This window comes from Panulirus ornatus, chromosome 12, assembly GCF_036320965.1.
Source record: "Panulirus ornatus isolate Po-2019 chromosome 12, ASM3632096v1, whole genome shotgun sequence".
Classification (NCBI taxonomy): Eukaryota; Metazoa; Arthropoda; class Malacostraca; order Decapoda; family Palinuridae; genus Panulirus; species Panulirus ornatus.
This window is the reverse complement of record NC_092235.1, coordinates 65,126,095-65,140,667: the sequence shown is the minus strand read 5'-3', so window position 1 is coordinate 65,140,667 and position 14,573 is coordinate 65,126,095. Positions and strand designations below refer to the sequence as shown.

Here is a 14,573-nt window from a genome sequence, read left to right as displayed (position 1 = left end):
TAACACTGTCGTGTTCTTGGGGAGAAACGAGTTTTACACAAGCAATGATGTGCATCTTTAAACCCAAATACATAGTTAACATTGAGGTATGATTTTATGTTTGAACCCTAACAAACGCCTTTTTTTCTCTCTATCCCTGTACGGCTCAGATGTAAAACTATGCTCAAACGTGAGCTTAAACTCAAATTATGATCAAGAAGACAACCTTACACTTAAATTTACGATTCTCATTAGTGAAGATAGTTGTTCACCTTTGAACACCCATACTCCACACTGAAGCCACAATGTTCATTTTTGAACTCCACTTCCATACAACCAAGGCCCTTAGGGTGAACTTTAAACCCATGAAGTTATGATGAACGAGACATGCTACCATTACAAGCTGCCATTCAGACAAAGTGAAAATAACTTGTTCCACTTGCGATGTATGTACTGTACGTGTATCATCTAAACTACTTTGCTATGCAATTGCCGTTTATATGCGCACTATATTCTTATGAATGAATCTCCCTACAGTCTTTCTGTATATTTGTACCCCCATGATTTAACTAATTTCTTACATTCACTTTATTCTAACTACACCTTTGTACATTTCTTAGCACTTTCTTGTAAGTAATGGCTCTGTACGTGTGTACTATACAATTCGCGTTTCTTAGTTTCGAGTAATGTTGCCACAAGGTGACAGTGGTGCGAATGTTTAAGTATTTGCTCTTCATTAACCTCGTAGGTATAAGCAATTTACCACTATATATATATATATAAGTTTTGTTCTGTACAAGTAGATAGCGATAGATGAATACATAAACCTTTCTAGATACTATTAATCATTTACAGAAAGGAGACTACACACGGTGAGCGTGTCACCTGGCCCTAAACGTGTGTCCGGAGCATTGAACCAAGCTATAACTATAGTTCTATATATATATATAACCCTGCAGTTATAGCTACAAGCCTCCCATTTCAGACGAGATGTGAAAATCCCAAGAGAAGACGACGTCAGGTTAAGAATTTCTCTACCTTGTACTAACAGTGATCGAGTGGTTAATAAAATTGGTAAATACCTTTTACGAAATTTTTCTCTTTTTTTCGCCTCGGTGGTTTATAATGTTATACGTCTTAGGTGTCAATAAGTCCGTCATGCCAGAGTTAGGGGAGAGGACTCGAACCCATCCTCCCTGCTGTGACAAGCTGAATATGTATGATTTTGTTCCGAGTGATCGATGAGCCTTCATTGCATTATTAGTTTTTCATACTTTTGCCTGAAATTGATTTATGTGAGATAACAGACAGTTTAATGGGTTAGTTAGATCAGAGATAGAAGAGGAGCTAGCTTTTTTTTCTCCCTCTCTCTCGGTCACTCACTGGAAGCCTAAATGGTTTCCTGTTAATTAACTGTCTTATTACTATGGTTATGATATGATGCCTTGTTAAGATGGATTACTTTTTTTTTTAAGTTTGCTTTTTTATGGTGATATCGGTCATCAACATGTTTGTTTTTCGGTTAGCTTAATATGGCTAAGATACGATATATATTTTCTTGAAATTAGTACGTATATCTTTTTTTTTGTTAGTGCCTGTAGTGTTAAGGAAGTGTATTGCTTCCATAAAAAAAAGATTTCATCATTATGTTACATGCGATTAAAAAGGCACTGAATATCCAGCTATGATGGCATGATCTCTGCAGCAACTGGCCATTTGAAGGATCTTTTATGTGGGTCATAATCTTAACTATCGTATGTTGGAACAATTCTCTCTTGCATGCTTTCCTCTAGACGTTAGTGGAACAGAATGAAACGCACTCATCTTTAAAGGTAATCTGTACCGTAACTAGACATGGCCCTGTGTGGACACATCTTAGGTCTGTCAACTGCATAACCAACTTGAAGGATCCATTTCTTGTTCATATATTCGACGAGGTTATTTCTAAACTTAGGACCCGCAAGGACTTATGTATCGATGGGGCGTCACAGATACAAATCAAACCAAGTCCTGTATCAACCTCGTAGTACAATTTATTCCGAAATGCATCTACACATCATAAAAAGAAGTCATCTTTTCAAACAGACAAATTTATGGTAATGAAAGGTTCAAGCGATTGAGCCATATTGTGTTCGAGGGAGCTAGAAAACAATGATCCAATCACATTCCAGGATGGAAACATCGAAGGCTTTAGCAACGAGTTGCGCGATAGCTACCTTACCTAACCTAAACAGCTTCCACACAAGGAGAGCTGCGCGAGCACCCTCTTGGCGTCATCACTCAAGCGATTTGCAATGATAAACACATTACCAACACACAGACAGACTCGCGGTCCTCATAATAAAGAGAGCAGCGCTTCGCAGTATAAGATACAAGCCAATAATTCTTGCGGTTCATCCAGATCACTCTCGACCAACCTCGTACATCATCGCCAGTCAAAGATAGCAAACTTTGCCGACATGCGATTAAAGTAAGCTGACGTTTAAACAGAACCAAATGACAGTTTTCTTTTAATACTTGTTGTGCACCACCTCGACTCACGAGAGGAGCCTGCAGGAAGGTGAAACTCAGCTCTGCTTGACCCCTTCCTTTGTTTCTACTCTTTAGAACGTGACACACACAGCAGGGGAGGATGTCAAGTCTCTTCGTTCCCACTCTTCTTAAGTCTCCTCTACAACACAAGGAATACACTGGTAGCATTCGTACACCACCCTCACTAACACACAGTAGAACTGACATGGCAACGAAAGGAAATCGAGAACACCTCACGTACAGATAAGAAACGAGCCAAGAATCCTGACTTACACATTAACTTGAAATTGATGGATTATAAATGGGACGAAAAATAATGGTTTATAACGGTTTAAGAGAGGAAAAAAAACCACCCTGCTTTGCTGGCATTTGGATGCCCAGGAAAATTCAGTGTTCTCACGAAGTCTTAAACCACCTGAGGGTCAGGTCAAAGGACATCAAGTCATCATACCCGAGGATCTTACCTCGTATTCAATGGGGTAGTACCATCGTCCTCGGGGCAGTCGAGTCTTTATCAGGCCGGCGTTGTTAACCACATAACGACGACAGAGAAACCGACGCGCTCGGAGAAAGGCAAAGTCTCCGCCTCGTCTACGAAAATGCTGACAATCACGATTCTTAAACAAACGTTTGGGCACAAATCGTTTCCTCCCGTAGATCCCAGTCACTCAAGGTCTAAACAAACGTTTCGGCACAAATCGTTTCCTCCCGTAGATCCCAGTCACTCAAGGTCTAAAGCGATAGCCTTAAAGCCCCCAAGAATCACTCTGCCGTCTCCTGCAGCCACTTACAACGGGCGCCTTTACGTTGTACGGGAGTTACGGCGGTACAGGTAAAGGGCGGAGTGGTTGCCTTGTACCAAACAGGTGATTAGTGGAGTGGTGGGCCATCAAGACGTCGTGAGGGTAACATGTTTTTGTTTCCCTTCTCCAGAGCTCCAGATTAGCTAGGATTGAACATGCCTCATACAGCTGTTTCATTTAGATTATCAGTGTGTGTGTGTGTGTGTGTGTGTGTGTGTGTGTGTGTGTGTGCGCGCGCGCTTGTGATGTGAGGGAGCTCTATCTAGATGTTAAGGGTTACAAGACTGCTTAAGTAGTTCTTCATGTCTGCTTAGTACTAGCTAATCATCCCCTTGTACGAGCCCCACAGATGCTCATGTTTGTTATATTCTACACAAACGTAGTATATAAAAGGTAACAAGAAGTGCACATCGATCCTCATAGTAAACAAAGATTCTCCAAGAGTTTTGGAGAATGAGTTAGAAAGGAAAATAGAACGCGATACTAATTTAGATTATTGGCTTCTTTTGATGAATTAGATCTTATTGCTCCTTACGAATAAGAGGTTAAAAGTTTCCTTGAATTCGTTTAATCATATATTATTGCAATTAAAAGATAGATTAATGAATCTTTTACGGTTAGATTGACGTCGATATATTTTTAGTAGACAAAAGGAATTTGTTTATAAACTCAAACACCAGGAATTTTGGTAGATTCATAGACAGATTTTCTACAACTAATAAACAAAATCCTGTGTACAGAATTCGCCTTCTATATAACCGAACGGACGTAAAGACAACAAGGTTATCAACCCATCAAATCATCAATAATCTTCGAAAAGTTTGAAAATCGTCAGAGATGATCAAATACCAACACCTAATGTCTATAGATCTCCTACTGGAGTTTTGGTGGACCATGAAAGTGAAACATCCTTATCTTCTCAAAATCATTCCATCAGGTGTGGCCTTCAATATATGAGACAAGTAACAGGTAGCAGCCACGAGCGTTTCAGAAAATCTATTTTAAAATCTGTGGTATTAAAGATAGCTTACACGATGGGCACACTCTTAGATTTAATGGTAATCGTCTACTCATGATAATCTGCAAATAATCCAAACATCCATCATAACATTGCACGAATGATATGCAAGTAAAGATAATCAAGCCACATAATGCAACATACATCAAACATGTGCTGTACAATATTTTGGAGGGAGTTAGAACCGAATCACAAACATTTTTAAGCCACTGGACCATGATGCAAGGGGCAATGATCATCACGTATGCTAAAGATGAATTCTAATTGCTTTTCCGAAATGCTAAGAATGTATTTTTCTTTCTCATTTGGACTTTGATTATTTACTCATTGGCAGGATTCTTAAAGGGGTATATTTATGTCCCTTTTGAGGAGGGATAGTAGAGCAAGTCTGCCGATTGTTAGGCCAATCAATCCAGGAAATACTGGCCGGTTTTGAATGCTGGAAAGAAAAATTGAGGAAGGAAAAAGAATTTAGGTATTCCTCTCCATGTGAGAGAGGAAAGTAGAGGAAAGTAATTCAAGGAGAGTCTCAGATTCTATCATGCGATGGACCTTATACTAATATTAAGTGGCAAGAACTATATACATATACACATGTGTGTATGACCTTACCAATCTTTAGAACAAATTCTTAGAAATCATTTTCAAAATCTCAAGACCTGATAGTCTGGTTAACACACATTTCTACATTACAAACTTTATATAACATTTCTGAGCAATAAGGAGCATCCTACAACACACACACGCGGGCTTCTAAGGTTTAATTTTGTTTAGCGTCGCTGACTATGATTCACACACTGGCGCGGCAATTGGCCCACAGCCAACCCAACTGTTCATCTTCTCTTTTGGGCTTAGGATGAGATCTACACGTGTCAAGATAAGGGACATGTATTCAAGGTTAAGAGACGAGACAACACGAGACCAAAAAGTCTTTCCCAGCAACACAAAAACTGTAATCACAAATAGTGATCACACGGTGATCACGCACGACACAAAAAATATAAACTCGTATAAACGTGTTACGCACAATGTACCATGTATGCAGAGCGAGATACGAGAAACTAAAAACTTTTCCCGTGCGTTTACTTTTCCTACGAATTTAGCAGTTGACAATTATGGTGAAATGACACGACGTGCGCAAGTCTCGAGATGGACGAAAGAGCATGAGAGCATATTTCTAAAATACTAACTAATGATGATGTACATGTTATTGAGGCTTGTGTGACCGATAAGGAAATATTGAGGGATGCAAGATTGCCTTTTTTTTAGTGGGTTTAAGAGTTGAGGGCGTAGGCACATACAACGACCATGTAAATGTAGATGTTTATACGGGTTTAGGTGTAGACCTGGGTGTATAAGGCGTCTGTAGGTGTGGGTATCTCTATATCGGAGGCGTAGGCGTGCAGTAAAGATGTAATTGACGTGGTTATGGCGTGGGTGCAGTTACGGAACAGAACGCAGGTGGTGTGTGTGTGTGTGTGTGTGTAGAGGCTGAGGGTTCATCCGAGGATATTTCGAAGTTCCCCAACTGTAGGGTTTAGCGAGGTGTTCCGTGGTTTACTCTAGTCTGCCGATTGTGTTTAGTGCTCATGTGGCTTGGACTTTCTTATTGTTTCCCAGCGAGTACGATTGCATAAAGTCTTCAAAAAAAAAGTTTAATGAACGTACTTTTTCTCCTAACTGCACAGTCCACCGAGCATTTTCGGGTGCACATGTGTACATGTATCCTCGGCAAGATAAATCTATAGCGATATATATTCTGTGCATATATACATAGGAGTTAAAGACAGCATCCACTCACTTATTAGCAAATAATCATGGAAGCAATCCACCCCTTACCAGCTTGTATGCAAAGGCAAATAAATCAATGGGTGTTTGGCTAGTCAGTTTTAATGAGCACACGCAAAACTGTGGGAGGGTGCGCGCAACAATCGGATGCCCCACTGCGCATAGATGGCAGCACTGATAGCGGCTGGCGAGGCAGCCGCTGCGCACCACAGCGTTCCATCACGTTACGCACCTTTGTCTTCCTTCCCCAAGATAAAACCCTCCTGAAATATGACTTAAGTGTATAAGCAAGAACCGTACGAGAATATCTGGCTTTATCATCACTTCGAGGCTTAATAAAATCCTCAGCGAACTCGTCCTCGACCTACCTGGACGCTCAGAGGTGACGAACACTTCCTAACCTCCCTCGCTTCGGTGCTTCCTACTATACCAGAGCATTGCCCGAGACCCCACGCTCCACTAGGACATTGCAGGAGCTACTAGGACATTGCAGGAGCTACTTGTGTTGTGATGACAAGGAGAAACTGGCAATTCCAAGGAGAATTTTTTTTCGCAAATCTAAGATTGTAAACATTGAAAATAATCATGCAAAAGATGTCAACAGAGAAGCAGGAGAGGCTAGGAAATGTTCGTTGTCCACTCCAGTGCGAAAACAGCAACAGTAGCAGCCGCAGAAGTAACAGCAGCAGTGGAAGCGGCAACAGCAGAAAGGCCAGATACAGAAGTGACAACAGCAGAAAAAGTATTTGTCCAAACAGCAGAAGGCAAGAGAGGTAACAAAATCAGGAAACAAAATTAGCATAAGTATTCCCAGTACCATAGCGTCATCAACACTAAAAAAAAAACAGCAATCTATTGCCAGAATGATATGAATGATAATAAATATCAAACAGCAACACGGTCATCAAGCACAGTACGGAGCAGCGGGCAGGATACGACAGCAAGCGTCAGAAATGTTGAGGTGTGGCGCGCGCGCGCGTGGGAGCTCGGATCGAGTCTTACCCCTGCTATATATCTGTAGGTCGGTCCAGACCCCCGCCAGGAGTAACTACCCGTATTATTCACCCAACCATCCCTTAGAATTCATTAGTGGACCCTCACAAGGGGGACATCCAACAGCGGCACATAAGGCACCGTCCCAAACACAGATAGAATCATATAGGGTCGTGGCAATTTCATTTACCAAATAGCCGAAGGATAGAAATTATTATGATAGCTCGGAATGTTTGGGCAAGATAAATGGATATAGGCAGCTTTAAAGGGGGGAAGAAATGGTTGACTAAATGGGTGAAAGGTCATGTGAATCTAATGGAACGTTCTTGTTGGGAATAACTTAGAGTTAAGTGGTATTTGACCCAATGCTCGGGACTCAGACTTCTACAACGTATATACATTTTTTTTTGCGAGTTTTCTAAATACTAGATCATTCGCAACACGCCTTTGAGAATAGAGATTAAAATGAAAAAAAATAGAGTACACAGAATGCCATGTATCCTGAGACCACTTGAAAAAAAAAAATAGGATGAATGAGAACGTGTGGAGTGGTTTATGTCACCCTATTTTCATACAGAAGAATATCTAAAGCCTCTTATGATCAGCTGAACACCCTGCACATTCGTCGGAAAGCCTCATTGTGCACACTAACTTATACCCAATAAGAGAAGTTCACCGCAGTTTATGTTTGTGGTGTTCGAAAAGTTTGCGTAGGAGTTCCTTGACCGTGGCCACTTCCATTGTTAATCATACAAGTAACGTATGCACTCTATTTCTTCACTCTGCTGTGTTCCATCGTTTCATGGCAGCATGAGGTTACCAGCGTGAGCATAGATGCATACGGCGGCACAAGTGCGAGCATAGTAAGCGCTTGAATGACCATAGTGTGCAAATGCTTCTAAAAAAATGCATCGTCGCCACTAACATGCCTTACATTTGCCCTCGGCTGAGCTTAACATCATTATGCTCGAACATAATTCAACTAACGTGGGCATTGTAACGCCTCTGTGGACACACTGGCCTTAATTCAGGCACAATACGACCATCAGCACAGCGGCACTAATCCACACAGTGTGGTTTTGTATGGTAAACACACTGAGCGAACACGTTGGCACTGGCGTGGACATAGTGTCACTTGTAAGGGCATAGTGGCACTACAACCGCAGTCATATTGGCATTAGGGGATAAGCAGAGACGCTAAGAGAGTAGGGTAGCACTGACGTGGGCATAGTGGAATTAACGAAGGCATGCTGCTACTAGAAGAAGCGCAGGGATCTACCGCAAGCACAAAGAACACCATCGCAAATCAGAGCGACACCATAGTGACGTCATCGCAAGCATAATAGTAACATCTCGAAAATGGTCACACCATCACGAGCACAGTGGACCCTAAACACGAGGATCATGACGGTCGCAAGCATAGCAACAAATAGTGAGCATAGTGACACTGCAGCGAGTACAGTGGCTTCAATAATAGCGTGTTGGCGCCGTCTCCAACACAGTGAACACCAACTCGAACATAATGGCACCAGCACGAGTGTAGCAACACGGAAGACAAATCCATTGGTTTAGTGACTGCTGGAGTGGAGTTTGACCGCCATCCTACCCCAAGCCAGCCAGTCAACCAATGAACCAGCTAGGTTCCCATCCAACTAACCAGCCAGGACCACAGTCAACTTACTAGTCAGCCAAGTCCCCAACCAACCAGCCTAACTACCAGCCAAGTCCCCAACCAACCAACCTACCAGCCAGCCAAGTCCCCAACCACCCAACCAACCAGCCAAGTCCTCTCATTTTTTTTTTTCTTTTTTCATCAACACCAGATTTTGATTGGCTTTATTACGGGATCAATTACGGTGACGACCTGACCTTTCCGGACCCGGTTTAAGGGTTACTGCAGGAACGGACCTCGAGGTCCTTGTACCTGGAGGATTAATGTTTATATATATATATATATATATATATATATATATATATATATATATATATATATATATATATATATATATATATATATTCACACGACGTATCGATATATATTGTTTCAACTGCATATATTACGTGGAAAATTTTCAAGATATCGAATCACCTGTATTGCCCTATCATACAACTAGTGCCATTCTTATATTGTCGCTGGTGGAGTACAACGACGCATTAAGTATGCCTACCTTCAACACTTGCTGCCTGAACATACCAGAGTTGGGCAACACGTAGCCTCTCTTACGCAAGCTGCCGTATGATGATGAATCGATCACAAAAAACAAACATGCTCACAACCCTTACTATCTGATGGTATCGAATAGAATTACTTACAAAATTATATGCTACCGGCTGAATATATATATATATATATATATATATATATATATATATATATATATATATATATATATATATATATATATATACTTCAGCAAGCAGGGAAGATAAACGGTCAAGATTTAACAGGCAGTTAGGACAGAGACTCTGGCGTCCCGACTGGAGTTATCCATAATGCGACGCGAAGCATTTTCCATTACCATAATTTTACCATTCTTTAAAAGGATCCATTAATCTTTTTTTTTTTTTTCTTCCTTCGAGTTTGTGCTCTTCCTCTTTCCCGACTCCCAATTTCTTTCTCTCAAAGGACTGTTGTATTTGTTTATGTGCGTTGGTTAAGGATTAAGACTACAGGCGAGAGAGAGACGAGTTGGACCTTCCGCCACAAGGGCGAGGTCTGCCCCATTGATTAAATCGTATCCTGTGGGGACAGACTTGCTGGACATCACGTACGTAACTCACACAACTCGCCTAAAAGGCCACACAACCGAAACAATTCGTCTTTTCGTAACACATCACGAAAGCGAGTAAAACCCACCACTGCATCCAAGCTCGTGAAACCTCTCATCTTGTTGTCCAGTGGTCAAAGAGAAACGAAACCCATCACAGCATCCGTACTATAAACCAACCATCATTACTTTCTCTGGTGTCCAAGCGACATGAAACCCACCACTGCAGTCATACTATTGAAACGTCTCGTTCTGCAGTGGCCAGAGCGAAACAAAACCCACTACTGCGGCCATACTATTCAAACATCTCGTTCTCCAGTGGCCGAAGTGAAACAAAACCCACCACTGCGTGACCACCGTGAACAAATCAACATGACAGCTGAGACATCGGCATTCATGAGTCATTCTTCTTGGGTGTGAGGGAGGTCCGCAGCCAGCACCCTCCCACCACCACCTCCTCCTCAAGTCCCCTGTCCGAACTCCCTACCATGCATGCTTAGGGTAGGTGGTGGGTGATCGATGGTTCCTCACCATGAAAGATTGTGACAGAGGTTATGATGATGATGTCTGGCCCTAAACAAATCCCATACAGAAGAGGGTCGGTGACCAGGTAGTTTTTTTGGGGGGCTAGGGCTGATAGATGGAACGAACCGAAAGGCAACAAACAGATGAAGGCGGGAGGAATGGTTAATGCTTATATGGTGAGGAGTAGAATGCCATGAATAAACGAATAAAACATCTCAATGCAACTCGAAAGTGATAATACATGACAGTCCCTCTATAGCTTCAGGATCAATATTGCCCATCCAAACCTTCAGTAAAAAGAAACTACTCAATTCCTTTGAACAAAGTAACACAGAAGCTGTAGATATGAAGGCATGACCCTCAGGAGGATTCCCAGGATACGACCACACCCAGGAGAAGAGAGAGTGGGAGAAGGGTGGGGAGGCTCTCGAAGCGTAAACAAAAAATGTCTTACAATGTGTTTGTTTTTCTCTCAGACGAGGAATACAACGAGCAGCACTCGTGTGGTTGTGCAGACGGCAGGGATGGGCCAAAGGCAGCCTTGTGACGCCTCAAACACCTCTCTTCAAGAGCCTCTCAGACCATCTTTTGTGTTTGTCATCCGACAGCTGCTTTATCAAACATCTCCTCCCATATTTATTTTCCATATTTTCTTTACGGCTGGTTCACTTATTATGCTGGCAAATATTTCTCAAGACGCGTGAGCAGCGATGGGGGGAAGGGGGATAGTCTCGCAAGATCTCCTTGCTGCCCGGCGAGGCGTGTGTTATGTTGAAGGGGATTGTGACTGCGTGTAACAGCAGGCAAGTGGGAGGAGGTTCGCCAGACAAGTCGAGGGGGTCTTGGCGTGGAGAGGTTGAGTTAATAGGAGGAGAGAGGTGGGGATGTTTAGGACTTGGGGAGGTGGGGAGGGTATTAAGGCAACGAGGAAATACAGGAGAGGACTATGAAAGTAGTCTCTCGTTCCCAAAATGACACCAACGTCGAGAGGGTGTTTCCTACAGTTTAGTTACCCATACTTACATAAGGATTGGTGTCGACCACCAGATCTCCCCAGATAACTCAAAAGCATTGAGAACTATGGAAAATCTATCGTTTCGAGCTGACAAGAGCAGCCGGGTTTCTACTGTAGCGAAGAGAAGAGTCTAAAAGTGAACCTTATGCTCGGGTTTAGATGATTACATTGTCGTATACTTCTCCCTGATGATAAACCTAATACACTTCCATCATATTCAGGCTTAGAAACCTTGAGAAATGTCTGGTTCAGTCCATAATCTTTATCTATGGTCTACCAGCCAGTTGCTATCAAAAAACCTCAATGAACATATCTGAAGATCATCCAGACTATGACTGTATCCGTACAATCGTCTATTGACACGGGATGATACCGGATCATAAAGAACAACGTACTGTCAAAAGTTTGTCTTTGATTACCAAATGGATGGACAGAAGGTTAAACAGTTTCCACTTTCGGGTGGACATGATGGTCCTTCAAGTCATACTCGAGACCTCTCAGCTCCCACTTAAGGTGGCCAGCGACAGTCGCGCCCGTGTTGACTCAGAACTTGAGGAGCGCCGCCAGAGGTTATGGAGGGTGGAAGATGACGCAGTCTCCCCTCGACTGTGTCAGCCTCCACTTTCTTTGATGTCAGACAAGAGAAAGGAAAATGGAGTGTGGGTTTACTTTTTCTAAACGTGAATGACTTTACGAAATAACGCGCTACTAACATGTTACCATCATATATACAGAACACGTCACGAAAGTACACAAATCAATAAGAATTTCAAGATCGAATTCCAAGGGAAGATACATACAGACTACATGATCCAGCTATTAACAATAGCAGTTTCAAGATATCAGTATAATACTTGTCCCTAAACTCGTATAGGTTATTGCTGTCTGCCTTCCACCCCACCTTTTAAGAAACAAATTTTGCGAACACTAGACGGCATTTGTATAAACCTCATAACACAGGAGATGTCTGCCATTTTAAAACTACAAGAGTCAGCAGATATATTAAATCGATATCGGTCACGCAGGCTGAGGTGAAGAGGTAATTCCGATAACTTTATCTAATCTAGTTCGACTCGGGCTATTGGCCAGGTAATTAGTCCGTCGCGTTATCATTGATATCAAGTACCACCCACACATCACCCTTGACCCTGTTTGACCTTGACTCCCTGCACCAACGTATGAATTTTACCGACCTGTATTGTCGTAGTCGTTCTCTCTCGTCGCTACCTGGCTGGCTTGCCACTGGTTATAACTGGCGTCATTAGAGTGGGTGGGGACCCGAAGTGCCAATCCAGTTTGAAGTCTCGAACCCACACGCTGGTGATAGGACGCTTGGCGATACTTGACGACCACCATCTGAAAAGTTCAGGAAATGTGGGATCGATGCTCATGTGTTACCATCGGTCACAAGATATGAATATGCCTGACACTGCCATCTACAAGAGGGATGCGATCCCCTTTCTTACACCATACAGAAAGGGGGTTGGTCATTTCATTTATTTTTCATGCACGCACATTTTTATCTAGACTAGGAAAACAAGAGCAATTACTGTGATATCTTTGCTTTTGTTAAAAGATCAACGCAAGAAAATTGTACCTTACGACAAACACATACAGACCTAGACACTTACATACACACACCTACACAGACACACACCGACACAGACAAACTAATATTAAGTGTCGAAGGTATTTCAGCAGCGCTCACTTGGCCGATAATAATACCGCAGGACACGAGGATCGTGTTCATGCGAGGGAGGATACACAGTGTTCCTGTAGTATTCGCTCTGACCATAAAGTCTCGATAATGTCGACCCACAGAGTCAGATCCCTGGCCAACGAGTCACGGATGATCACATAATTGCGGTGCGCGCGTTTTGGAAACAGTGTTGGAGCCGTGATAACCTTCCTTCCTGTCCTGTTAAATTGCAAAGGAAAACAGTAGAGGATGGACCCACGACCCTGTGGATGTGAAGGAATGGTAATTCTGTGGTAAGTAATGTGAGAGGCAGATTAAAACCTTCGTAGACATATATTTGTGAAATGATAGCTTTTTCCCGTCGAATATAAATGATTAGCGACAACTTACGAATCTAATATTTGTATTCATTGGGAAGCTGTTGTATCTAGTTACTTTTCGTGGTTTATAAGATTCCAGGAATCTTTGACCTTATACAGGTTAAACCCTCCGACCTCTTGTTAGTGGCATGGATACTCGGGTTTAGAAACCACAAGTCTTGGTGTTAGGAAATTTTCAACTCTCCACTGTAATTCCTAGAAGCTCGTTGTGGCATCCAGCGTTTCACGAATCTCAAGTCTTTAGTTTCGTAAGGTTTTACGAGATAGATGTCTTGTAAATAGCTTCGAAAAACCAATGACCTATGCCTACTTGAATTCTTTTAGTGATAGATAGCCTCATTAGCTCCCAGTTTCCTCCGTTACATGTTAGGCCTCCTGGTCAATCCTCCAAGTTTCAATACCATCAATAGTCTGCGTTTTCTCCTGAACACTCATCTTGCACTGTGCTTTCTCATATCGATCATTGACAGAGGTATTTTTTTTCCTTTAATCATTGAGAGTAACAGATCGTAGCTGGACACCTATTATCATATTCTGTCACCAGCTATCAGAGAAAAAAGCAGTCTCAGTCATTCTTTTCCATCTTCCTATCTCAAGAGACTCAGATACGCATCACGTTCAGCAATTCTAATATCACATCGTTCTTTGGGGGGAAAATTTAGGGTGATGTTCACGTGAAGTCTTAATTTGCAGTTTGGTCGAGTACGTGATGCACCCAGAGTTTAGATAAGGAATGTTTATAACTGGATTTTGATAAGTGTCAGGTCCGAGAAAAAGGGGGCTGTTAGTAGTAGTAGTAGTATGAGATGACTTTGTTAATATCATACCTCCACACCCATCAGTAATCTCCCAGAACATACCTGGGAACAGGCGAGAATTAAGGCAGCGAGACCCGCGTATCTTAAGCCGCCCCGCCCGCCGTCGCGATGCTGTGTAGAGTGATGGATGTGTTCATTAGCGACCAGCGAACAGCTCCCTCCTCCAAGGTTTAGGTGGTCCTCCAGTTTAATCTACGAGACAACGAGGGTCGGAGAGTTAACCGCGGGTGCCGAGGTGGTCTAGGGTTACGTTCT

At 42.4% G+C, this 14,573-nt stretch overlaps 1 protein-coding gene across 5 annotated transcripts in view; it reads right to left on the bottom strand.

Moving 5' to 3' along the window:
• Nucleotides 1-14,573, bottom strand: part of LOC139751761 (uncharacterized) — a 95,508-nt gene extending 80,935 nt beyond the window's left edge. For 3 of the 5 annotated variants that reach the window (XR_011713417.1, XR_011713418.1, XR_011713420.1), the window contains exons 1-2: nucleotides 14,361-14,573; nucleotides 12,615-12,777 (exon numbers count right to left, since the gene is read on the bottom strand). Coding sequence is in view for 1 of the 5 variants with exons in the window: in XM_071667308.1 (XP_071523409.1) it covers nucleotides 12,615-12,777; nucleotides 13,130-13,216 (250 nt within the window). In the remaining 4 variants the exon portion in view is untranslated. Of the gene's footprint in view, nucleotides 1-6,220; nucleotides 6,384-12,614; nucleotides 12,778-13,129; nucleotides 13,301-14,360 lie in introns of those variants that run through there. The other 2 variants (XR_011713419.1, XM_071667308.1) reach the window with 2 other exon arrangements.